Source organism: Pezoporus flaviventris, unplaced genomic scaffold (assembly GCF_033815535.1).
Source record: "Pezoporus flaviventris isolate CSIRO_AGI_PZ_B2104156 unplaced genomic scaffold, CSIRO_AGI_Pfla_v1 ptg000213l, whole genome shotgun sequence".
Classification (NCBI taxonomy): Eukaryota; Metazoa; Chordata; class Aves; order Psittaciformes; family Psittacidae; genus Pezoporus; species Pezoporus flaviventris.
In genome coordinates, this window is record NW_026892761.1 from 1,513,719 (window position 1) to 1,540,601 (window position 26,883).

The 26,883-nt window shown below is 46.6% G+C and overlaps 1 protein-coding gene across 1 annotated transcript in view; it reads left to right on the forward strand.

Moving 5' to 3' along the window:
- RTEL1 (regulator of telomere elongation helicase 1) overlaps positions 1 to 26,883 on the forward strand; it is a 50,020-nt gene that overhangs the window by 18,840 nt on the left and 4,297 nt on the right. The window contains exons 22-35 of the mRNA XM_061442048.1: positions 494 to 571; positions 1,780 to 1,923; positions 2,733 to 2,848; positions 3,724 to 3,847; positions 4,847 to 5,000; positions 6,565 to 6,719; positions 9,698 to 9,793; positions 11,701 to 11,911; positions 12,176 to 12,313; positions 12,871 to 12,987; positions 14,713 to 14,955; positions 16,524 to 16,691; positions 17,620 to 17,787; positions 18,314 to 18,516. Coding sequence (XP_061298032.1) covers positions 494 to 571; positions 1,780 to 1,923; positions 2,733 to 2,848; positions 3,724 to 3,847; positions 4,847 to 5,000; positions 6,565 to 6,719; positions 9,698 to 9,793; positions 11,701 to 11,911; positions 12,176 to 12,313; positions 12,871 to 12,987; positions 14,713 to 14,955; positions 16,524 to 16,691; positions 17,620 to 17,787; positions 18,314 to 18,516 — 2,115 coding nt within the window. The remainder of the gene's footprint in view (positions 1 to 493; positions 572 to 1,779; positions 1,924 to 2,732; positions 2,849 to 3,723; positions 3,848 to 4,846; positions 5,001 to 6,564; positions 6,720 to 9,697; positions 9,794 to 11,700; positions 11,912 to 12,175; positions 12,314 to 12,870; positions 12,988 to 14,712; positions 14,956 to 16,523; positions 16,692 to 17,619; positions 17,788 to 18,313; positions 18,517 to 26,883) is intronic.

Genomic DNA, 26,883 nt, shown 5'->3' on the forward strand with positions numbered 1-26,883 from the left:
TAGGATAACTATAACTAAAAAACTAGGATCCTGGAGTCACTTCACCAGTCAGCATCTCTTAATGTCCTGCAGGACGTTTCCTCCCAGCTTGTTGTGCTTTAGATGCTAAGGAGCTGAGCAGTGTCATCTTCTTTATTTATAGGCATTCTGTTTGCTTCTTAGAGTAAGTGATATCCTTGGATCGCTTTCCCAGTTTGCTGGTTTCCTCAGGGATCTGCAGAACCACACAACAGTCTGTGTTTCACCTTCTTCTCAGAAGCATCTGACATGAATCTTCTATGCTTACCCAGATGTGTTCTAGGCTTCACAGTGATGGTTTTGCTGAGCAAGTGGCTTCTCACACTTGTAATTAATAAAAGTAAAGAAAATGATACTAAGCCAAATTCATCTCATTTTACATCTGTGTACAAGTCAAAATTAGGTAATACCAGCTTTCTACTTGCTCAAAGGGTAATAACATTCCTGCTCTTGCTTAAACTTGTTTACCTTTTAGGTAATAGATGCCTACTATAATAGAGTTGTCTGTCCCAAGTCCAATGGGGCTGCCTTTTTGGCAGTATGTCGGGGGAAGGTAACGTAACTGAGAACTTGTTTCATCTGAGTTCGGATTGTATAGTTGATGGGGAAAAGATCATACGGATTTCAGTACATTCCTATGACTTGACTGTAATTACATGTGGGGAGATAAAACTAAGAGAAGTAGAATGCCCCGAAGCCTTTTCCAAATGATATCAAGTTTATATATGCCTCATTCATGTCTTTATTAAAGAAATATGTCTCGAGTTCCTTAAATGGGATGAGCATCATCGTACTTGCATTTCCTCTTGGCTGCTCACCGAGAGCTCAGCACATTAAATGGGAACAGCTGTCTGGGAGGAGAACTAGAGGAAACATTTGTAATGAAGCGTGTTAGAACAATGCTGCTGAAAACCAGAAATATTGCTTGGCTTTAGAACATTTACATGAACTGCAAGTCCATTTGGCTTTTCAGTTGCACTTTGCAGTGCTGATAAATGGGTTTATGATTAGCAGTGGGAATATTTGCAGAATCATAGATTACTCTTAAAGCCTTTGTGGTGCTGCTTACCAAGAGATTTCCTTTGAACCTTCCGTCCCAGCCTGCAAAGTGGCTGTCAGATCAGTGAAGGACAGACAGAGCTCTTTGTGGTGGGACTCTCAGCTGAGTATTCCCATCCTGCCAACAGCAGTGTATTACCCTGAAAGGAATCGGGTCTGTGGAGAGATCTTGCTTTGCAGTAATGGGCAGTTGAAGGGCAGACTGTTTAGCTTGTTGAGGTCAAAGAGTTAATTGTATGACTACGAAGTTGGTGCTATTTGAGAAGATAAACCAGAAGAGCTGTGTTGTCAAAAGCTCTAAAACTCGCTCACTTCTTAACCAGACTTCTGAGACCTTTCCATTATTGCTTTGAAATGACTGTGTTCATTTTTCATGTCAGAAAAGGTTTTATCACGTTCTTATGTCTTGTTAGCAATTCAGGCTGTGGAAGGTTTAAATAGAGGTATTGATTGATACTTCAGATGTCTGAATACAGCTGTTCATTATTGTGTTGGCTGAGGGGATGCTTTGTCAGGGCCTCCTGGAGCAAAAGGAGGAGTTTAAAGGCTTGATATTAAAAGGAAAAAAATCTAGTTGAAACCATGCAATCATATTCATACGCTATGCTTGTCTAGGGGTTAAATTTAATAGAGGGAAAAGCCTGAATTGCTCTGAAACATCACTTCAGATGCTGTTGATAACAGGAAGCACTGTCTCCTCAGGCCAGCGAGGGCTTGGACTTTGCAGACAGAAATGGCCGGGGAGTCATCATTACTGGGCTCCCATTTCCTCCGCGTATGGAGCCCAGGGTTGTTCTGAAGATGCAGTTTCTGGACGAGATGAGAAGACATGGGACGGGTTCACAGGTGATACTGGGCAGTGTTCCACTGCTGGCTGTTTGCAGCTTTGTGTCATTGTTTCTCCCTCTTGTCTGTGGATTTTGGCTTTTGTTACCCTCCCAGCCTTGTGGGACCTTGAATGTCACAAGGAGGTTGTCACAAATGCAGTCACTTTTAGTTAGATAATGTTAAGGGTTCTGAATTCTTTCTCCAGTGTCAATCAAATAGAGACTCAAAAACTGGTATAATTAAGGTTTCAGTCAAGCTCTTTGTACTATCTATCCATTTTTCTATGGGAATTGTTTGATCCAGAGAGAGTCGGCAGGAGGAGTTGCCTGTGCTGGCTGCTTTGGCCTTTTACAAGAGTATGTATGTTACAGGATGGGGGAATGGCTTGAACCTGCCAGAGGGGAGACTGAGATGAGCTCTGAGGCAGAAGCTCTTCCCTGTGAGGGTGCTGAGGCGCTGGCACAGGGTGCCCAGAGAAGCTGTGGCTGCCCCATCCCTGGCAGTGTTCAAGGCCAGGTTGGACACAGGGGCTTGGAGCAAGCTGCTCCAGTGGAAGGGGTCCCTGCCTGTGGCAGGGGTTGGAGCTGGAGGAGCTTTAAGGTCCTTTCAGCACAAACCACTCTGGGATTCTCTATTTGAGTTTTCTGTGCACTGCAAGTCGGGTGATGTTCAAGTCAACCTTGTTCTGGTTTTCCTAGGCTTCCAGAGATTTGTCAGTAGATTTTGTTGGCTGTGATTTATTATTTCTGTAGAAATAGTGACTGTACAGCTCATAGAGTACGTTTTACCTGGCAATTAATGTTAATTCTTCCTCCCACCTATTGCAGTATCTGTCTGGGCGGGAGTGGTACAACCAGCAAGCTTCCCGGGCTGTTAACCAGGCTATTGGCAGGGTCATCAGACATCGCCAGGACTATGGTGCTATCTTCCTCTGTGATGAAAGGTGAACCCTGGGCTCTAGAGCATAAACATACATCAACATCTTTATATCCCTGTATTTATCCTTTATCTTGTATGTAAATTGCTGATGTTACTGTTTGGAGCAGGCTGTGGTTCATAAGTAAGTCAATTATTTTGTATGACTGGCTATATACTGCACTACTTGAGGAAAGTAGCGAGATCCTGATCCTCTGCTCCCAAAATATCCTGGGTTTGGAGCTGCAGGAAGAGATTAATGGTATTAATGCAGAATAAGCCCATTTATTGAAGTCCTGTTTGTAATGCTGCTGGAAATTATGGATAATAACTTACGGGTTTGCATTTTCTCTCTCTCTCACTTGAGAAGGCAGATGCAGTATTTTGTGAGGAGAAAAGATTGTATTACTGAAACTACATAATAGATTTTATAGTAATATTATATTGCATTTATATCCATTAATATCAATTAATATAGTAGGTATACAATAGGCAACAGGAGTTTAATTGGCTGCCTTCAGTGCTGAAGCTCAACTGGGGACAGTGGGCACACGGTTGGACAGGGCCTTGGGCAATCTAGTCTTGTGGAAGGTGTCTCTGCCTGTGGCAGGGGGTTGGAACTGGATGATCTTAAGGTCCTTTCCAGCCCTCACCATTCTATGATGCTATATTATAGAATCATTCTATGATCATAGAATGGTGAGGGCTAGACAGGACGTTAAGGTCTGAACAAATCCATTTTCTCGTGAGTGAGCTCATCACCCCATTGTATTCACTGCACTGTTTCAATCTGTTGTTGTCTTGCTGCTCCTCCCTTGTCCTTTTGGACCCTGATCAAGCGTTTCTTTAATTCATTTAGGCCAACGTGGCAAACAGTTCTCCTCTTTTTCCAATCTTACGCAGGTTCACAACCGGTACTGTGAGATGCAAGCTGCCTTCGTGGGTCCGCCCCTACGTGAACGTCTATGACAACTTTGGACATGCAGTCAGAAGTGTCTCCATCTTCTACCGTGTTGCTCAAGAAGTTGTAAGTGTCTTAAGAAGAAAAACCCTCCATAAATTTTCTTGCTAGTGTTGGAAATGGGGAATACTGAGCCAGGTGAGGGATGCGATGGAGTAATTCGCCACTTCCAAACACTGGGAGGTTTATGGGAAAGAGATGCCTCATTTTCCTCCATGGGTGAGCTGGGACAGGATGTGCTGTCATGCTGGGCAACTCATTAGGCTAGCTCACAAAAATAACTTCCTTTCCCACTTCCTTCCAAACAGAGCTTTTATCAGATGGTGTGCAAATACTGGTACTGATGTTAGCATCAAAAAGCTTTCTGTCTCATGCACAGGGAGAGGGTGTATGTGTGGAAGAATCGTCAAACCCTTAAATTTAAATCAAAGCTGACCTGCATAGAGTGTGAGAGAAACCCATCAGTATTCATGCACTTCATCACTGGGTCATCTTTACTGATACGGCTTTTCGCTTTGCATTAAGAAACTCTTTTTCTCTGTATTAGTTCCTTGATTTTAGAAAGTAAGGTTGTAAAAAGTCTAACTGACTGGAGAAGTGGGCTGGAAGACAGAATGGGGAATTCTCTGTCCCTAAACCAGAGATTTAGATTAAAACAAACACAATTTCACGTACAGACCTGGATGACTTCCTGGAAGATGCTTTGGCCAAATACAGATTGTTTAAAATACTAAGTTACAGATGGATGGTAGTGGGTGTCTTGATCTTCTCTGATCCTAAATGGGAGTTTCATGGTATAATAAGAACCACAACCCAAAAAGCTTTGCCAGAGGAGCTGTGTTGCAGGGATAGTGTTGGGAAGCAATTGTTCTTTAGCAGGATCATGGCACTTTTTCTGTTGCACAGGTCACTTAGTGCTAAGCCTGCCTGCCACCCTTCATCCACTGGTCTTGCTGTCCAGGATTATTGGGGGAAAAAGGAGATGCCTTTGGGTTTTTGGCTGCAAAGGAAGGGGTGTGGAAGAGTAGCTTTTGCCTGCTGTAACACTTCATGAACTGTTTGCAGATGCCCCTACCCCTGCCACAAGGCCCTTCTGGCTCTGCTGGTTCCCAAAGAGAAAGCGATGCGGTACCATCTACTTCATCTGAACAGATCCTCTGCCTGAGAAAAGCCAAATACTTGGATGACCATGTTCCCAGTTTGCAGAGGAAACGAAAAGGTAGGTGTAGGCCCTCACAGAGGTATTTTTCTGGTTTAAACTGGACCAAAAAAGGAGGAGCAAGAGACTAGAAACTGGAATGGGAGAGAAAGCAAGGAGGGCTCAAAGAGTGATGTAAAAGTGTGATCAAGGAGGCCATAGCTCAGTATGAGATAAAGGGAGAGCCAGTTGCAGCTATAGAGCAAAGAGGCAGATGGGGCTTGAAGAACCATCCTGCAGCACAGGAGGAGATTGGTGGAATGTCGTTCAAAAAGTAACAACCAAAGTCTGTCTGACTAACGCTGACTTTCATGTGTCTGTCTTCCATCCTGTTGTACACATGGCTCTTGCACAGTAATCTGACTTCAGAAAACAGCTGGCATTTACCTTGGAACAGAGAAGTTTATCAAGATTTGTGGTTAGCTCATGCCAGCGTACAAAGTGTTTCCCATGTCAGGTATTCTTTGGGAACGTTCTGCTCTAGATTGGTTGCTAGTTTGGAGCAGAACAATGAAGTTGTGTTTAAAACCGTAGTTCCAAGGCCATGATGAGTGACCGTGAAGGTGATTTCACATTGCATGGAAGCCAGTGTGATTGCAGGCTGTCCAAGGGCATTGCTTTTTCTCCCCCAGTTTCCAACCCTGTGCTTATGCTCCTTCCCTTGATTTGAATCCATCTGTTGTGCAACTGAGAGCAAGCAGGTGAGCTTGCTGAACCAATTCACCTTTCATCCATGTGACTGCTAGACCCATCTCAAAGGATGGGCTGCAGTGTGTGGCTGGAGGTGAAGGGAAGAAGCTGCATTGCCTTTTGACACACGTTTTTCAGTGGCATTGCGTTTGCTGTAACACCAAACCGCCTGTGTAATCAGTTTTGGCTAAAGAGTCTCTTGTACTGATTTCCTTAATTTATAGGGTAATATACTTCCTTCTCAGAAGGACTTTTCTTAGTAGCTGACTGTTGAAGTCATTCCACAAAGTAGTGGAAATACATTTTGAAGAGAATGCCTTTTAGAAGCAGCAAATTGATACTAACTTGACCTACAGCTCAAAATTTGTATTTGAAGCCAAATACACCTGGATCCTGGTTAGTGAGAATATGTATTCTTGGGACCTGAGGGTGATTTTCTTACAGGTATTGACACTGTGAGAATTGTAGCCTCAAAAAAACCTTGTTCTGCTTAAAAATAATAAACCATATTTCATGCCAGAATCTCTCAAACACAGGAACTGAGTTTTTGGGAACTCTATAAAGCTAAAGTAGTTAAACGGGGGTTACTGTTGCAGTAAGAATTTTCCCATTGATTATAAGCTATTTTGAGGTTAAATATGACCATCACTGAAGGAATAGTTTGAGAGAAGTCCACTGCATTTTTGGTAACAAATGCTTGAGCAATGTGAGAGGTAAGGAACCAAAACAGTCGTCTTACCAACTCATATAAGTTTTGCAAGATGGGGGGGGATGAAATAAACCAACACATCTGTGTAGATTGCTCCATAGGATTCTGAGCTATTACTAAGGCAAAGAAAACAAAAGAAACGATGTGGAATGTTCATTTGTCATCTCTGTCATGCTGTGATGCCAGCAAGTGGAGATGGAGCATCCAGCCTGTGCATGGCATATGAACCAAAGGCCATCTCGCCTAGAAGACCACGTATCGGGCTCTTGGACGCCTTGGAGCGCAGTGAGAAGAGCAGCGAAGGTACAGAGGAGGAGAGTGACTTGTCAGGAGAGGAAAAGGTAATGGCAAAGCAAAATGCTTGCTTCTAAGTGAAAACTGTAGGTTCTAAAATGAAATGAGTTTGGCATTGATGGAAGAGTACCGGTTCAACCCTCTCTCAAGAGAACCTCACTGTAATCGGCAAGTTCTCATCATTAAGCTTAATCAAAGGGTTTCCTTGCCACGTTCAACTGGATGACCAACAATACATAGTGGTGCTGTGCTCCATGGCTGCTGACCACATAGATTCCTGGAGTTAACCGTGCTCTCTGGAGAGCAGATTGCTCTCAGAGGAGAGATTGGTAGCTACACGGCTCCTCCTGGGTGCAATCTGTGTCAGCACTTGGGCTGTGACCAGATACTGGGTTTCAGAAAGGGTGAGGGATTAGAAATGGCACTTTTCAGATTAAAAATCTTTGCTTTAACTCGGAGAATGAGTATTGTAGGCTTGCAGGATATTTTATCTGAACCAGAAGACCTCTACTCCATTAAGATCAGCAAAGCTGCTTCTGTGCTGTTTTCTTCCCTCTTGGATTGGTGTTTTCGGTACAGTGGTGGTTAGGCTGTGGTGTTCTCACTTTCCCAAAATCCCTGTCTGCAGCTCTCTTATGTGCTACCATGAGTGGGAGTGTTGCAGGGCTGGCTTGCAGGCTCAGTTTGGCTGATGACCAGCATATGGCCTCCAGGAATGCCTATTGCAACATACCCAAGAGGTTTGCTTAGGGGAAGAACGCCTAGGGAGAAATGGGGAGGTATCTGGGGAATATCTGAGGTCTAAGGCAGATGGCTGGAGCTGTGGACTAGCCAGAGGGGAGGTACAGGCTTGGGGAAGCAGACAAGGATAATGAGCATTTAACTTGTCTGCAGCTGAGTGAGAAATTGGCCCCATCACCCATGGGCCTTCACAATGTAAGCACCAGAAGTTGTTCTTTGGAAAGCCAGGCACATCCTCAGGGCTTTGGTGACTCGGCTGCAATATGTGGTTAACACACAGCTGTTGGCATAGTGCAGCGTTTCCTTTAGTCATAGAAGTGGATGGGCCCAAGGGCTTGGCAGGGAGGCAGCTCCTCTCCACTCTCTGGGTTCAGTGTTACTGCTCCTCTGTGGCTGCAGAGAACTGTGGGGTCACCCCGTGCTGCGCTGAAATCAATGACCTCTGGCACTGGAGATGTGGGGAGCGAGCCCTGAGGCATGCAATGAGTGCCTCTGGGGAGCAGCTTTCATTCAGAGTGCAGCACTGAGCTGGTTTTAATCAGCGCTGGATTTGGACTGGTAATAGGGTTGCTGTGCTTTACATCTCCCTTCACCACCCATGGTAGTGTCTGTGTTACCATTTGTTCTTTTATCAAGGTTATGCTGTGCCCTTGTTCCCCCAGTAATGGAAACTCAGCTGCTGTCATTCTGAAACACTTTGCTAGGGTGAAAACCAGGGAAAGAAGCATTAGTCCTCTCAAAAAAAATCAAAATACAAGAGCTAGTTCCTCAATCCATATAGAGAATGATTCGACAGTTCCTTTTGATCCCTTTTCCCTTGAGAAATGCCTTGTGGAAACTTGTCTTTTAGAAGCCTTCTTTCTTCAGGATCATGCTGTTACGTAGTCCAGGATTAAGGAGATGGTTTTGATAGTTTGTTCTGACTTATTGATGTATCATAAATATCTAATTTCTGGCTTCTATTCCAATTCTTCATTCTGTTACATGATGCTTAAATATATTTATATGTGCACTTAAATCATGGCCAGGCTTGTCTGGAATCCCACATCCTTGCAGTGGTATGAGTGCACTGAAGGTTGTGTTTGAGCATCAGCAGCTGACTGTACAAATGGCAAATCTGAGGGTATTTCCTTAGTGGTTTGCTCACTTTTGGTATTGCTGGTTTAGTTGTAGTTAATTTGACTGGAAGCTTTGGGATCTGCATAGACAGAAGTCAGAGTGGAGCATGGGGCTTCTGTTACATCTCACTGCTTCCTCTCACAAATGAGCAACCCTGTTCTGTAAATGCACTGATAGTCACACACTTGCTATGAAATCCCTTTATTAGGCAAGAGCAAAGAGGTAAATCACTTCACATACCTGCTTTCTCAACAGGTATGTAGAAATCAGCTGGCATAATGAGGTGAGCCCACAGTTTCTTGTGTTGGTTGAGTTGGTTTTGATGTGGTTGACTCTGGCTTGATTTGGTATTGGAGAGATGGCTGTTAAGCAGTTCCACTCCTCTGGCTTATGACTGCTCACTTCTCTTTCAGAGGGATGCACCACTATTCCCAGTCCTTGCAGTACAGATGCAGTTCATTGTTACTCGGGATGGGAGGTGCTAAAGGAGCTTGTCAAGCCATGTGTATTTCTGCTCCTGTCTCATCTGCCCTGCTATTTTCTGCAAGGCTGCTTAGGTTTCCCTTCTCAGCACCCCTTGAGAGAGGTTTTCTTTAGGAAATGAGGACTTGCAGGAAGGGACACATGAGGCATCAGTCCCACACAGATGTGTGCACGCTCCAGGGCTACCCCGAGATGGGTAGCTGTAAGTCCAGCTCTGCTGGAACCTGCCTTCAAGGCAAACTTTGGCTTTAATTTGCTCAGTTTTGGTTTCTCTTTCTCACTTGTCCAGTAAGTGATCACCTTCCAGAAATACGTGTGTCTTGCAGGCTCTGTTGCAATAAGGTGGACTTGTTTCACTTTCTGGAATGGTTTCACAAACTTGACCACTGGAAATGGCTGAATCCAGTGGAGAATTCAAAGGAAGGAATCCTTTCCTGTTAGGGTGCTGAGGCACTGGCATGGGTTGCCCAGGGAGGTTGTGAATGCTCCATCCCTGGCAGTGTTCAAGGCCAGGTTGGATGAGGCCTTGGGTGAGATGGTTTAGTGTGAGGTGTCCCTGGCCATGGCAGGGGGTTGGAACTGGATCATCTCAAGGTCCTTTCCAACCTGAACTGTTCTGTGATTCTATGATAATAATATTATAAAGCTTTTCTTTTGACCTTTCTCCTTTTCATCCTCCCAGGCGCAGCGTCTGTCAACACTTTCCCTTCAGCATGAGAAGAGGCTGGCAGATGAGCAGAAAGGAGGAAGGAAGAAAATAAAGCTCATCAGCAACACAGTACGTGTTTCCATGTGTCTGTGTCATCCCTTTTGTTCTGTAGACTGCTTTAATTTGAATTGGAAATTTCCAGGCAGACAGATGACTGATGCCAGAGCAGCTGTGTCTTTCTTCCAAGCCATCAATATTCATCAGTGCACAGCTGAAATCTTCCTGTCTTGCTCTTTCTCAAATCCAGACATCACAGAAGAATTCCTTTCTGGCATTGGCCACCTTGTGAGCAGCATCTCTTCCCATTGACCGGGTGTGATGGGTGGTCTTAGTCGTTTTGGATTAGACTAGAACAGAACAGTTCAGTTGGAAGGGACCTCCTCGAAGCCAGCTGCTGGTAAACTCATGAGCATCCCCGTGGTGGTTGTGGTGGTGCCAGCAGTTGTCCAAGGTGCTGCCCCTGGTGCTGGCTGCTGGCAGCCTCCCAGACCCCCCAGCAGGCGAAACTGGTGGAAGTCATCACAGCCCCTGGAGCTGATGGCTGATAACCCCCAAGGTGGAAGGAAGGGAGCAGGTTCGTTGCAGAAGGTTATGTTGGCGGTGTGTCTGGTGTCATGATGAGTCAGCCTAGCTCTCAAGCTTTGGTGTAAATACCATTTCTCTTATTAAGCCTTCTCCTAAGAATAACGTTGTGCAACGAGACTTGGCTGCCTTCTCTAGGAACAGTCCTCTGAAGCAGTCAGTTCTGGCAGTAGGGAAGGTGAATAGCATCCCTTTTCTGTGAGGGAATGAACGCTCGCAGATGTTAGAAGGATTTAGAACTATAATAATCAGCTGGGGAAATAACATGCATGTGCCTCAAGGGATTGCCTCATCGATGCTGGTTTGTGTCATTAAGACTTGTCACAAGGGTCTCATGGCTTTTATGTGTGTCTGAGCACATTGTAATGCATAGGCACTTCCATAAAAGAGGGGTTGTTGTGAATCTTTTTCAAGTCCTTGCTGCTTATGATTGCTGAAGATGCTTCCCAATGCAAGAGAGTAATCTGGCTTGCTCGTGTGTGTAGTGTCCTCAAGAAATCTCTTAGAGGAGTGTATTCTGTTCTTTGTATCTCCTGCTTCAGAGGTGTATGTTTGTCAATTAACTGGGTGTTTGCAGGAGGTAGGCCAGTTAGATTGCTGTTTATTCTGTGGCACTGTGTCCTGGGTTCAGCAGCAGCAGTCATTTTTCTCCTTGGTAGCTGGTGCAGTGCAGTGTTTTGACTTTCAGCTCGGGAACAGAGCTGATAACAAGGATGTTTTGGTTTGGCCAAGGACTTTGTGAGCCTCATGCCCTGCCAGGGAGGAGGGGAAGGCGGGAGGAAGCAGAGACAGGACACCTGACCCAAACTGAGCAAAGGGGTATTCCATACCACAGCACGTCATGGCCAGGATGTAACTGGGGTTAGCTGGAAGGGCTGGGAGACTGCAGGGTTGGAGGAGGTATGGGTCAGTGCTTGGTCGGGCTGGGGGGGAGCAAGTTATCGGTTGGCTGGTGGTGAGGCGATGTATTCTCTTCCCTTGTTATTTCCTTTATCATTGTTATTATTGGTGGTAGCAGCAGTGATTTGTGTTATACCTCAGTTACTAAACTGCTCTTATCTCAACCCAGGGGAGTTGCATTCTTTTCAGTTCTCCTCTCCATCCCCACCGGGAGCAGGAGGAGGGAAAGAAAGGGGGGGGGAAGTGAGTGAACGAGTTTCCTGACTGGGTTTAACCCACTACACGCTGAAACTGGGGTGTGGGTTTTATGGGGGGCAATAACACGTGGATACGTGGGTGACTGCCATAATGCAAGACCGCAGTAACATGGCAGTTGAAGGTATTCATTGTTCTGTGTGCTGGCAGGATGGCTCGTATGTTGCTTCCACGTGAATTCCTGTGGGATTAACTGCTCAGGTCATGCTATTTCCTGAGGTGTTTCCCTGTCTTCACAGCAAGCTGAAAAGAAACCCAACCCGACAGAGAATAAGAGGGCCCGAGCAGCAGCATACTTGGCAACAGTGAAGAAGACCCTAAGCCAAGAGAGCTATAAGCTCTTCTCTACGGCTCTTCAGGACTACAAGATAAGGGACGATTTCCTTGCTGTGTTATCTCAAATGAGTGCTCTCTTTATAGAGGATGAAGAAAACCATGTCTTGTTACGAGGTACGATGGCTTCCCCAGTGTCCTTATGTGACCCTTGCCTTTTAAACAGACTTGGGTACTTTGGAGGTGGTTTAGATTTGAAGTACAGATCAAGCAGGATGATAATCATGAACATCCGTTACTTTATGTCCCCATTTGTCTCCGTGCTACCTGACCTAGAAGTGCTGCCATTGTAGGTTTCTATGGCATTTACTACCTGTTGTGGACTAATTTTTCCCCTTTTCTCTCCTCTTTTCCCCATCTCTTCGTTCTCTCCAATGAAAGACTTTTACCAGTTTATTCGACCTCATCATAAGAAACAGTTTGACGAAGCGTGTTACAATCTGACCGGAGAGGGCTGTGGCTACAAACCTGAGCACAGCCTCCCGTTGGAAGAGCAAGACATCCTAGCCCAGAGCATAGGTGAGAAGCCTGTTTCAGCACCAGGCAGCTGCATCATTTGATGGCCATTACCCAACTGTAAGAGCAAGATGTGTCTAATATGTAGCAATGCAAGGATGGAAGCCAATTTAGTTTAATCAATATTCAGCTAAGTCTTTGCTCTGAATGATCCTCTTGCCTGCCTTCCCATGAGCATACAGAGAGCCTGAGCATTGGTTACTGTGTAGTTACCATACTGTATGATGCCCATTTTATATCAAAAAGGAATTAAAGATCTATTTTAATCATGAATCTAGTCTGTGGATTTAAGATCTTTGTGTGCGTCATCTTTGCTGCCCACATAGTGCCACCGGAATTGTGAACAGAGGGTGATTAAGTCCTCACAGAGCTTGTGAGGTTTCTTTGAAACCCTGGAACAATAAAGCCCTGAATAAAGGAGGGTGTTAGCTCAGCCCCTCGTATCAGAGGAATGCACCTGCATCTTCAGGTGTCCTCTGCATAGTGTGGCACTCTGAAATGCACCATTCTGTGTTCATTGTTCCAATGTTCACTGCTAATGCACTGGGTTGATTTAACAGAAGAAGAAGAGAGTCAGCAGGAAATGACCTTCTGGAAGGACTCATGTGCTGAGCTAGATACTGAGCTCCACCTGAACCAGGGAGGTTTCCACTTGCTAACATGGCTGTGTAGTGCAGGTAACTTCATGTTAAATAAAACCACAGTCGCAAGGTAACATGTTATGTTTGATGTTGTCACTAAGTCCTCCTGGTGGGAACCAATGTCTTTTGTGCTCACCTAGCAGAGAGCTCTCTATTGTAGGTAGGAATGATGGTAATTCAGCCTTTTCAGCAAGGATTGTACCAAGTGAACCACAAAAGGCATTAAATGAAAGCCAGGTCGATAGGAAAGAAACCAGCTGAAGCCAGAAGTTTGCACTGAGCACTGAGCTGGCATGTGTCAGGGAGGGAAGGGTGAGTTAAGCACAAGCTTCCTGCTTGTCCACGGTTTGTGAGGAAGCCATTTAAGGAATGTAATTTTAGATGAGGTCAGCCTGAGTCCAGGTATGAAGAAAACAGTTTTGGTTTGGTTTTGGACGCTCTGGTTTTCTGTAGAAACGGAGACCAGCAAGTGTATCCTCCAGCTTGCACGTATTTCCCTCTGACCTCCAGTCTGGTGTTTATCTAGGAAGTCAAAGGCTCAGCTGTGATTTGATCACACATCTTCCTGAGAACAGCTGGGAATTTCTTGTATTTATAAGGCAGTGAGTAGCAGGGCAGCTGGGCAGCTCAGAAGTCTCTCTTTAGAGGGCAAAGAACAGGCAAAGGCTAATCCTTTCTTTTCAGAAAAGAACTAAAAAGCTGCTGTTGCGTGGCAGGCTTTAAAAGCTTTCCGTGCCTGAAGCCATGTTGCTTATTTTGCTTGGATTTCCTGTTTTCTTTTCTGTGGTAAGAGCATTTGAACAAAGCCACCTTATTCTGAGACTGGTTTTTGCAGAAGCTTGTTTCTGCTAAAAGTAAATGAGAAGATGATGGCAATAAATGCATGGGTACCTTCTGCTGCTCCCAGGAGTATGCTCCTGTGGCAGTGTCAGCTGTTAGATATGCAGTAGGAGATATTGATGGTAAAAGTCACACCCGTGGTTTTTCTCCTTTCAGGAAACCGAACTAAGCCCATCTCTTAAAACTGCCTTAACTTCTCTGAAAGGTCCTTTAGTGAAGAATAAGGATCTAAATGCCAAAAGATGGGGCTGTTTAATTTCAGTCGGTTTCTTAGCATATAAGTCATCTGTATTTGCATGCCTGTAATATGCAAACCAGAGCTTTTTCCTCTAAAATGTGTCAGAAATCAAAGACTGATGCTTTGAATAGCAGTCTGCTTGGAGTTTAGCATGAGGTTCACAGCTGCCCCTAACCTCTGTTGTCCTCCTACGTTGCTCTTGTGCTGTCTTGTGTGTCATTTCAGTTTTTTGATGCTGTTTTCCTGGTGGGAAACACCAGACACAGGCAGATGCAGACATGCCTTGTCTCCTTCTGTTAATAAGAGGTGACAAATCTAGTCTTTAATTGCTCTCAGCAGGTTACTTACCCTGGTTTATTGCTGAGCCCCATGCGCAGTGTCTTTGTGTCACCTTCTCCTCATTCTCTAGTGACCATCTGACACATTCCTCCAGCTAAAAGGTTGAAAAAAAGCCCCTCCAGACAATGCTAAAAAGCCATCCCTGAACTCGATTTGCTCACTTTCCAGGCACAGGCCTTGGCTCTGCTCAAGGGCATGCCAGAGGGAGGTGTGTGGCTATGCAGGCGCTGTTGGAGTTACCGCTTCACAGTGGTCCAGGAACCCCCTTCTGAATGAGAAGTTGACACAAAGGAGTGGCTCAGTTCCTCCCCAGGCCCTGCTCACACGTGTGCTTTGTCTCTCAGGGCACATTGCTGGTCAAGCTCCAAGGGAAGATGCTGCAGAAGCTTCGAGCTCTACAGGATATGACCAGGAGCTCCTCGAGGCCGCCTACCTCAACGAAATGAGGATGGCTCTGGGCGAAAGCGGTTACAGCTGTTTCCATGATGCTCTGCTAGTTTACCAGAAGACAGATAGATACGATGCTCTGGCAATGGTGCTAGCAAACCTCGCTGCTGAAAAGCCAGAACACATTGGTCTCCTGCAAAGTAAGGGCTGTTTTCAAAATCACTTGTGTTTAGTTGAAAATAAGATGTAGGTGTTGTTGCCATCTCGTGTCAGCAATGGCTTTTTGCTGGTCATTAGTTTGCAAGGTCTCTACTCTTAGGAAAAGCTTGTAGCATCTGTAAGCTTCGCTTCAGCAAAGCAGATACGTGGAGCAGCAGGAAAGATCATAGAATGACCTAGGTTGGAAAAGACCTGATGTTCAGAGAGGGGGGAAAAAAGTCAAGGTTATGAAATCTCAATCTCTGTTTGTTCTCTTAGAAATTGGCCATTGAAAAGCTGAGATAAGACCTCAGTAATTCCCGCCCCAACCCTCGGTTAAGCTAACTTCAGTCAGATGATTTCATTACCTTTTGTTCTCCTTAGTTACTACAAGTGGTTGCTGTTTCGACAGTGCTGGCTATTGAACTGACTCAACTGTATTCTCATAACCATTGATTGCTCTACTGGTGCTAAGGTCTTGGATCACTTCCTGGTTTTAGGATAAACAATCACTCTTTCAATTCACTATTCTTCTACAGAGCTTTATCTGGGAGTAGTTATGGAACTGTGTCATAATTTAGTACCTTTATTGATCATAGTAATCTTTCAAGCTGGTATTTGTTTTATCAGAAGTGGTTTGGGTTGGGTTTTTTTTTCCTTTTATGGGTTTAATGATGAAAGCATTTAGGAAGCTATAAGTGTTCAGAACTTATAATTGGGCTTTATTGTTGAAGAAGGGTTAAATGCTGGTCTTGGTGGCCTCTGCGGGCTGGTTGTGATGGGCATGTCTTGTGCTAGGTAACAGCTCAGTTCTACCTGCTCCCGTGTCTCCGGTGTGAACTCCTCTGCAGGAAATGCTGCAAGCCATATGCTGGGAAATGCTGATGCTGTTTCATTTTGTGTCTTCAGGAAATACCAATAAGTATTCCACTGCCCTCAAATAGATGTCAGAGTCTCCATGGTTTTAGAAAAGAGGTTTTCTTCTGCTGCATTAACGACTCAGATTAGTCCTGCCATAACGAAGAGTGGGAGGGGAATGTACTGGGTGGCACTGTGAGTCACAATCTCCCCCTGAGCATTCCGCCTCACAGGCAGGGAGTCGATGTCTTTACCAGGCAAATTCTTTGACCTCAGAAGACTTTGTGGTGGAATTGCCTGTGCTTGGCAGCAAGTCACAGTTGGGGCTTTCAGAGTTTCTGTATTGTGTGGTGTGAATCTCGCTGTTGTCAACAGTAAGGAGAAAAGCATCTTTCTGAGAAAGGCTTTTTGGGTGTTGTGTGTACCCCTGGTGTCACTAGGCCAGCTTTCAGGTGAAGGGCTGGGTCAGGTGTTCGTGCTTCACTGTAGAAAACAGAACTTCAGGGGAAGTTGGGATTATTTTCAGTACTCATCTGGCTTCTAGTAAGGAAAACCCCATAGTTCTAACAGCTACGAAACCATGAACGTTCTACCAGCCTGAGGATGCTGAGCAATATGGCCTGCTCGTGTTCAGCTGCCAAAGCATTTGTCCCCTCCAAAGCAAGGAAGTCTTCTATGGCCGATGCATTTGACTGTGTTTTCTTCTGCACAGGAGTTCAGATGTTTGTGCATCCTCATCACAAAGATGTTATTGAAGACCTGTGTGCCAGTTTGCCTGAAATGGCCCAGAGTAAGCAAGGCTACCAGGAGAAGCTGCAGGCATGGAGCGGATGGGGTGTGCAGAACTGGTTCGCTATGGAAGGAAGCAGCCACATCCAAGGTTGGGAATGAACGTTGTCAATTCACAAACACGGTGTTGGCTTTGATTATGGTGGGTAATGTTCCTGCACCAGGTGTGCAAAGGACGATCAGGGCAATTGGCCGTGTCTGAATTGTGTTTAAATACCCCAAGAGGTATGAGGTAGAAGGCAATGTGAGATGGGAAGTGCAAGGAAACAAGAAAACCCAGGTCTAGTGATGCCTTCTTTAAACTGTGAAGTGTGCTATGGGTGAAGGCAGAATCTGTGCACCGAGGTGGGGTTGGGCGCAGGTGTGGATGGAGATCCACGCTGTCTAGGAACCATTTCCACAGAGCTGTTCCTATGCGTTTCCTTCCTGAGAAAGTTGGGGCTGTTCAGCCTGGAGAAGAGAAGCTGCGTGGAGACCTCAGAGCAGCTTCCAGTATCTGAAGGGGGGCTATAGGGATGCTGGGGAGGGACTCTTCGTTAGGGACTGTAGTGATAGGACAAGGGGTAACGGGTTCAAACTGAAACAGGGGAAGTTTAGATTGGGTATAAGGAAGAAGTTCTTTACTGTTAGGGTGGTGAGGCACTGGAATGGGTTGCCCAGGGAGGTTGTGAATGCTCCATCCCTGGCAGTGTTCAAGGCCAGGTTGGACGAAGCCTTGGGTGAGATGGTTTAGTGTGAGGTGTCCCTGCCCATGGCAGGGGGGTTGAAACTGGATGATCTTCAGGTCCTTTCCAGCCCAAACTATTCTATGGTTCTATAAAGGGTCCCTTTCATTCATAAAGCATGTGTTAGTATCAGAAACTTCTGATACCAAGCAGTATAACATTAAAAAATAGTTATTCAAAGGGGGGTTTCTTCTTGTGCAGTGCGAGCTTGCCTCTAATTGTGCTTTGTGGAGCCTGTGTCTCGTGTTCTGTGCTGCACTGCTTTGTGTGCTGATTGTCTCGTTTAAAACCCAGATCCAGGCACTTCTGAGGCGCTGAGGAGAACTCAGAGGAGCATTCCCTCCTACTTTAACCAGAGAAGCCAATGTGAATTGCTGGGGACCAAAGAAGTCGCTAGGATGAGAGCACCCAGCACGTCTGTACCCAGGCCTTTCTTTCCCCAAGCCTTGGAGCCAGAGAATGGTAGGTATAGGTGAGATTTTTTTGGTTTTTTTTTTTTGGATGCAATTCCTTAACAGGCAAAGAAATAAAGAGAAAGAAATGAGAATCCTGCTAATGATCTGTTAAATGATGCCTGTATCTGCTCAGGCGCAATGATGATGCGTGGGGTTTGCGAAGTAGAAGTTGCACTGCAGGCCACTAGCATATGTCCTCTCAAAGCACTTCATTGCTTCATCACAATGGTGTCAGAGTTTCCTGAGAACTTAGGGATCGTTCTCCAAGTTCCTTGTAAGGCGAGGACATCGCCTCAGCTTCTCAATGGGGATCTGAAGCACCAAAGGCTGAGCGAGGTTATGGGAAAGACACAGCATAGCCAGGCAGGTACTGCACTGGTGAGGAAGTTCGTGGTCGTTGTTGTCTGGGCTACACTGGAAACGTGGAGGAATGAGGATGCCCCAGGTGATTCCAGTGGAAATACAGGAATTAAGTCATTTCCTCCCTCTCTTTCTCTCTCCCCTTCTCCCCGCTGCCCCTCTCTCTGTTCTAGGGAGATACTTCTGCCCCAACTGCCGATGTGAGACGGATGTGCCTTTCCAATGTCCGTCGTGCGACTTCATTTGCTGCAAAACCTGCTGGGACCATTTCTTCCAGGTGAATCTCCTTTATTGGTTTCACCCTGTCCTGAAACAGCATTTTGTGCTTTCCAGAGCCACGTGGGCAGCCCTGGGAACAGAATTGCTCTCTACAGGGGTAACATCCGAACCCCGATGGAAGTTTTCCCGCTTGTTTCATGATTCTCCACGTGTTCTGCAGTGTGATTGGAGGCAGACCTCTGCCTTAAGCTGTGGGGTTTAAACCTTTGTGTTTCATTCCATGTTTCCCTGCCTAGAGCTATGCAGGCAGCAAGCTGTGGAGTCAACCTGGGTGGTTTTCCTGCATCTGAACCTTTATTTTAGGGTTTGTTTTTTTCTTGCTTAGTTTCATAATCTTTCCCATCTAAAAACCTACTGTAAAACACTGCCATGGCATGAGGCAAATCAAGAAGAGGCTGCCCAGGGAAGTGGTAGAGTCACCATCCTTAGGGACATGCTTTAGTGGTGGACTTGGCGGTGCTGGGTTCACCATTGGACTCCATGACTGTAAGAGTATTTTCCAACCTAAATGAGTCTACAAATGTATAGTCTAAATTCATGCTCAAGTATCTCCTGTGTTATCCTCTCCTTTGGTTTGTCCTGGCTGAGTAAATTAGTGGATTTAGGCAAGAGGATGTAACTGATCCCACTGCTAACATGAGGGTGGTCAAACACTGGAACAGGCCTTTTGGAGAGGTGGTTGATGCCCATTAGAGCATGCTTTAACATTTGTTCAGCCTTGAAGTGATCATGGGTGATTAATACGGGTCCCTTCCAATTGTTCTATTCAGATATCCAATACAAAATGGTATCTGGGGAGTGAGTCATTCCCCGTAGGTCATTAGATGTTAATGACTTCCATACTTGCAGCTTACCCGAATAATCTTGCTAAGTTACAGTGAAACCTCACCCTGCGCTGTACGAGGTGATGGCAGAGGAAAGAAAGTATCTGTGTTTTTCTTAGCAAGGTGAGTCAGAGCTGTGCTTTGTGGTAGCACCCCACAGCCCTGCGAGCTGCATGTGCTCCTATAAGTTGGGAAGATCAGGGAAGACAGCTGGAGTTGGAGGTGGATAATCACAACATAATAGCAGGCTTACTGAGTCAGAGGAAAGGTTGGGCTAGCCCAAGCCTTCTGTCGCTGACAGTGGCCAGAAGAGGATCACTAGGAAGGGATGAAAGAGCATGGCAAGCACGAACCATGGTTCTGGCAGGTGAGCTCTCAGCCCTGAAGCTGTTTGCAGCACAAGAACTCTGATGCATATTGAACACAAAGGGATGTGTCATCCCTGCCCTGCAGGAAGTACTACAGCATAGCCAAGTGTTATAGAATCAAGAGACCCTTAAAGGTCATTTAGTCCAACCCCATTATGTGAAGAACCACATGGTTTTCTATTGGCATATTAAACCTGCTTCTTGCTAGTTCAGTTTAATGCCCCACTTGCCTTAAAAAGGACAAGCAAAACACTTCCAGTTCTCAAATGCCCTGTGGATACCCTGCCTTTTGTAAGTGTGCCTTTGGAGTCTCACCGATGCTGTCACCCATTTGCCTCCTTCATAGACAACAGGCACCAAAGTCCTTATTTCTGAAAGTGGGGTTTGATTCTTATGCTTTGAACAGGAACCTGTTGGGCATGGGGGGTGTAAGAAGCATCTTCTCACCAGCTGAGACTTCTTGCTCCACTGTCCAGGGGGTCCTCAAGGCTCAACATGACGGACATTCTACAGTCTTTGTTGTGGAGAACATGAAGCTGGGTGGTCTTTGGCACCTACACCTATGACAGACCTTTCTAGTGGTGAATGGTTCTCGGGACACACTAATGTTAGTGTGCTTGTGATATGATTTAAGTGTAATGCAGTTAGTGGAAGGTCAGATGTCTTCTAGTTTGGGCTATTTCTTGAGGACTGATGCAGAGGCACCTCCCAGTGATGAGGCACAACTTTTCACTGCTAGCCATGCAGAGGGGAAGGAAGAACAGCCTGGTTGCAGTGCAGGATTGCAAGCAGGAAGGAGGTTATTCCCTGTTTCTCTGAAACCAGTCCCAGAGGAGCCATCCCCTTCACTTCCATCCACATTCCTACTTGTGTGTTGGTTGAGTGTACAGCTGAGCAGTGGCAAGGGCTGTGTTTGTGACTGGGGTGCCTTTACCAGGAAATGAGCCACCCTGTTTCTTCTGTCTGAGCTCGGAACTCATCAGATGCCCTTGGGCTTTGTCACCGCTGCCTGGGCTGGCTTGGAAAACTCATCTCTTATTTGCTAACACGTTACTCACTGTGTTTCTTCAGCCCCAAAACACTTCGGTGCCTGTTGGCCTGTGAGGAAGTGACTAACAGCCCATCACTCAAACTGCAGTGACTTGGGCTTTGCAGGCTGTGGTTCTTTTCCCATTTCTTTTATTGACATACCTTAGTGGTGAGTGATTCTGGAAGCTCTCGGAGGAGCAGACAGAATTCCCTGCTGCTGGAGGGCTTGTATAGAGGGATTAGTGCTGGTGCATGTTGAGTCAGTGTCTATGGAGAAGCCTTGCAGAGGCTGTGCCAGCGTATGCTGCTTTTGGCTTGAGTTTTCTGTGCAGGGGTCTACTGCTGCTTTCCAGTGCTTAAGGGCATTATTTACTCATGCTCCTTTTGAGACATGAGTTATTCTCATTTGGACCATCCATAATACAGGCAAACAGTATGAGATTTCACAATTACTACTTCCATTTAGAATATTCAGAGCTCTTTGACAAATCAGTGCCCCCTGGGAGGTGAAGTGAGCTTCCTCTCCCTCCATCCATTAGTTTCTAGAGTCAAAATACAAGTGCCTGAGCCCATCTTCTGTTGCAAAGATTAACTTCCATCCCATTGGGAAGCCTGCACAGTGCCCCTGATTGGGTAACCATCACTTTAGCCTACAGAGGCACTTTTCTGACAGAGATTTAATTAGATATACTTTCACCATCTCCCTTTTAAAATGAGCTTTTCAGTTTTGCCAGTGATTTGCAAAGTATAAAAGGAATGGTTGAGTTTTATCTGCAGGTCAAATGGCCAAAGAGCAGCCTTTAAACTTGAAGCTGAGTGAAGAACAAACTGAAACCTGGCTGGAGAGCAGTTGCCTCATGTCCCCAGGTCTTCTGCTGGTAACTGAGGAAAGGTGTGGGATTGGTATGAAGAACTGAATGTCCTTGGTTCCCTTACAAACCTCCTGGTCATGACCACGTGTATCACCAATAGCTGGGTGTACGCAGGAGGTCGTTTCCTCCTCCTCTGTGCAAGAGGAAGCAGGAGTTCAGGGAAGTCCTCAGCCATCTTACGGGATTTTACTAGCAAGAAGAACATTTCTGCTTCACAACAGCTCCTGCAGGCTCTGTATTTCCTCATTCCAGTGTTTTAGCTGTAATTAATGAAGGCAACTGCTGTGAAGTTCGTTGCTATTTCACTGGGAGGTGTTCTTCTTCCTTTCATTACTAGTAATTAAACACCTGCAGGGTGACACTGCATTTAGAATCACAGAATTGTTCAGGTTGGAAAGGACCTCAAGATCATCCAGTTCCATCTCCCTGCCATGGGCAGGGACACCTCGCACTAAACCATAGCACCCAAGGCTCCATCCAACCTGGCCTTGAACGCTGCCAGGGATGGAGCATTCACAACCTCCCTGGGCAACCCATTCCAGTGCCTCAGCACCCTCACAGGAAAGAATTTCCTCCTTAGATCCAATCTAAACTTCCCCTGTTTCAGTTTTAACCCGTTACCCCTTGTCCTGTCACTGCAGTCCCTAATGAAGAGTCCCTCCCCAGCATCCCTATAGGCCCCCTTCAGGTGCTGGAAGGCTGCTCTGAGGTCTCCACGCAGCTTCTCTTCTCCAGGCTGAAAACCATAGCAGATTACTGTCTCTTGGGGCCTGCAAAGTGACCGCCGTGGCTTCTGGTTCATATCAGCCCCTTACAAACGTGATGGAGAAATGTAACCTATTTACCTGTGCGTTTTGTTCTTCTCTTGATTTAGATAGCCAGGAAGTGCCCATTGTGCTGCTGTGACCTGAAGAGGCAGCGATTGCTCCATGTGTACTTCTGGTCATAATCTCCCTGAAGGGGCAAGTACTTGGTTATCAGCGAAGAGAAATCGCTGCACTCGGGTTCTCAGGCTGAACAGAAGCCAGAGGAAGGTTCATTTAAATCCCTTTGATCCTTGGCTCTGCGTTACCTGGTGTGCACCAACACGTACCATTTCCTCCTACAAAGGTGATGGGGTCTGAAAGGTCTCGGCAGGAGACAAAGCCGAGCGTTGTTCCCTGTTGGAACGAAGAAGTTTGATTTCTTATTTCAGGTTGTAAATGTTCCCGTGGCCGTGCTTAAACTGAAGTTCTATGCCCTGGGGTGGCTGTTATTCATGGGCCCTGCAGGAAAACCCCTGCGCAGCAGCACGGGGATGGAATGGAGCTGTCACAGGGGGAGGCCGAGCCACCCATTCACCACCGTGGTGTTCCTGGAAGAAGTGATTCACGTTCACCATTTGGTGTTTGGCAGCAGCTGCCGTCTCCATAGCAGAAGATGGTGAAGGGGTGGTTGTTTTACACACAATCTGGGGTTGGATAATGAACAGAAACACCCCCCTCTTTGCATCTGCTCTGCTCACCAAAGCCCAGACTCCTTCCACCGTGCTGGGAGTTCTGAAACGTGCTTCTAAAGAGGTTTTATTTCAGGGCTGGTATGTCCATTGTGCTGTGTTATCCGATGCTTAATTCCCAAGGAGGAAAAGGAGCAAACCAGTGTCAGGCTTTCAAGTAAATCAAGTTAAATGGGTTGAAAGAGAGGTCCTTAAATAGTTCCTCTCTCTGAGTACAAGGGGTTAACCCGGGCTATTGTATCACTTCAGTGTTCAGTAGCTGCTGTAAATCAAACTCTAAATAAACCATTTTTATTGGGTTTTGTTTGATTTAAAGGAAAAAATAGTCATTTTTATTAGGTATAAACCCATTGGGCCTGGAGCCCAATGGCTCTTCAGGGGGGAAGTGGAAAGGTTTCATACCATGGGGGTTTTGACACGTGGCTGGTGCTGTTTGACAAATGGGAGCAAAGGGTTGGATTCTCACTTGGTGATGAGCTCTGTGATGACAGACACTTCACCCAGCTTAAAGATGTTCTTCACTAGTTTCAGGGGGGTTCTGCTCCGCTGCAGGGGGATTCCAGACCATGGGAAGTTGGGAAAACTCTCTGTTAATAACGGATAACAAACACAAGCTGCATTTAGCAGGAACTTTAAAGGTTCTTATTTCCCCTGGCTGTAGAATTCAAACCCGGTGTCTCTTCACATCTTGTAGTTGCTGGATATTGGTCCTCATTGAGATGTTTCGTTTTCCAGTTTGGAATCCATTGGGCAATGAAGGAATGAGAGATACTGTGCCTCTTAAGCACTGAAGTATTGGATGAACGCGTGTGTGTGTCTCCAGGTCTGGGCTTGCTATCTGCAGAACAAGAAAAGTGGTGGTTTTGTGTGAAATGGGAGCTTTCTGTACTTTATAAGCTAATAATTAGAAATGACGGCCATTTATAGAAGGATTAAGGTCATTTGGGGCTAACGTATATCCTGACATTTAAACCTGTGAGTGAATTTTGCCTTCTATCCACATATCCACTCCTCATAGGGGTTTAGGTCCTGAAGACAAGACAAAATGATGCAGAGGAAGCACTGGAGATTTGCAATGTAAGTAGGACAAATTCCAGCACAATCTGTATAGATGCTGGAACTGGATGATCTTAGGGTCCTTTCCAACCCTAACTGCTCCATGATTGTATGTATAGAGCTGACCAGCAGACGGTTTGGATCAATGGTCTCAAGGAGGCAATAGTGTTAAACGCTTGTTCTTCAAAAGGACATGGAGTGTTGTAGCGTGCAGACTGCATTGGGTTTGATGATGGGAACACCACGGTTTGGAGTGAGGTCATGCCAGGATCATGGAAGGCAGCTTTGTTCCCCCAACCCAAAGCACCTCCTGAAAGGTGCCCGATTCGATTTGTCAGCCCTGTTGAGGCTCCATTTCTGCAGGTTATGCCCTGAGGGTTCATCATCATTAGTTCCCTTTCCCATTTTTAACCAGCACAGCAGCTAATAGAGCATTACAGAAGCTCCTATAGAGAAAAAGGTGCTCACAGGGGGAGCAGCTTTGGCCTAATGCCGATGCTTTGCAGTTGGTGGCTTTGGAGGGATTTGGGTTCTCTTTGTGGGATGAAGCCTCACGGTTACTTCCAAGCAGATCCCATCTCTTGGATGCTGGCTTTCAGTTCTCAGCCTGGGCAGGCAATGGAAGGGGAAGGCTGGGAGCAGTAAAACACTGTTCAGTGATAAAGACAGTTCAGTGCCTTGTCTCTTGTGTGAAGATCTCCCCTGGGGAGAGCTGCAGCTTCTCTTTGGGCCGCTGGAGGGAAACCCCAGCACGGGCCATGAGCTTTGAACACCCAGAGGCAGCAGTGATGGCGTTGTTCAGGTTTACCTGTTGGAAATCACCTGCCATGGGCTGCAGGGATGCTGTTGGATCCAGCCCGACTGCATGAAACGCTTACAGAGGTACGCGTCATCTGATGGGACAAACTATTCCTCAGCTGGAATAGTTTCCTGCTTGTGCTTTCCCCTTGCTGCTGGAGCTGGTTTAGCTCTGGAGACCCTTCCTACCTGGGAAGGTGCCTTCAGTAACTGCCCCCAGGCTCTGAAGTGCTGCCGTATCCCCATCACTGAATGGGCCGTGGAATTCAGTTGGAATCGCTCTGGATGTGTTGCTGGTTCCTGGTGCGGTGGGGACCGCAGCGCAGCAGCTCCGAAGCCTGCATCCCTGCTGCCGGTGTCTCTCGGGTAGGATGGGTGGATGCAGATGTGGACAGGTCTGGATGGGAGAGCATCCAGCCTGCAGGGGTTGTCCTTTGGCTCACCTGCTCATCACTTAGCTCTAGTTTGAACAGCAGGGTTTAACAGCTCTGTGTTCCTGACCTCTCTTGGTGAGGTTTGATGAAGTTGTGCCCATCAGTTTAAAACAAAGGCAAGCTGCTGCAACCCTGGCCAGTGAGGAGCAGACAGGCTGCTATATGGGATTGTCCCGGCCAGTGAGGAGCAGACAGGCTGCTATATGGGATTGTCCCGGCCAGTGAGGAGCAGACAGGCTGCTATATGGGATTGTCCCGGCCAGTGAGGAGCAGACAGGCTGCTATATGGGATTGTCCCGGCCAGTGAGGAGCAGACAGGCTGCTATATGGGATTGTCTTGGCCAGTGAGGAGCAGACAGGCTGCTATATGGGATTGTCCCGGCCAGTGAGGAGCAGACAGGCTGCTGTATGGGATTGTCCCGGCCAGTGAGGAGCAGACAGGCTGCTATATGGGATTGTCCTTGACCAGGGTTTGCTGTAAACCCAAAGGAATTGTGAACCTGAGGGCAGGTCTCAGACCTACCCTTGCAGATCACTTGGTATCACTGAACCGCAACTCCACTGCCTGTTAGGAGGGCGGTTGTGCTGAGCCATCCTTCCCTGCTTTATGGCCAACCCCCAGTAGCAGCGTTCCCCAACCTGGGGTCACCCTTCCCGTTCCTCGCATTCCAGCCCCCGCGCAGTATCTGAGCACTGTGCTCCCAATGGACCACGCTTCCTCTGCCCATCTTCCAAGGAAACGTTGAGCTCCTCGTAACGACAAACGTCACCGCATCTTCCCTGACCTCGGGATGCTCCTAAATGTGTTTAGAGTGCTGCTTCCTCCCCTCATCCCGGCGGTACAGCTGCTTCCAAGGAAGCCTTGAAGGAAAGGGGTCCCGGAGCGGGTCATCAGGATGCGTTGCAGATGGCAAGCCTCGGTCCCCCGGCACCCAGCTGCATTTAGAAGCAGGGGAGGCAGCCGGTGCGTTATGTATGAAGGCAATGAGGACCAGGGGTGTTTCATTACAGCCTGCGTTGCTCCGAGCGGTCAGAGGAGCTGATCCAGAGAACCCAACACTCGGGGAGAGGAAAACCGATGAGGGACACTCCTTGCTGATTTGGGAAGCAAGTGACACATGAGTTCCACATCATGGAGGGAGTGGGGCTTAATCTCTCTCTGTTGCCTCTGCCTTGCAGTGCTATGACTCTACCTGGAGCACTGCTTCGAGTTTTAGTGGTGTGTCATTTGAAAAGCTTTTCCCACTGTTTTTCCCCCCATGTAGACTTGGGAAAGGGACCAACAATAACAAAGGGGCTGTTCCATCGGGAAGGAGACCATCCCTGTCTTGGATCCGTGAGCAACTCTCTGCTTTTCAGTGGTTTTCCATGGCTATTTAGGGGAAACCTGGTTTTACCAGAGTGCTTTGGAAGAGCATGAAGCCCTTGGGAGGGTGAAGCGCTGCTCCGCGTGGGGCAGTGAAATGAGAGCCATGGGGATGGGATGCAGAATTCCTTTCCTGAGCTACCTCTGCAGGACTCGGTAGAGGGTTGAGTTGTGGCTTTCTGGTGCGAACCCATTCCAAGGGGTTTGTTGGGCAAGGAAAAG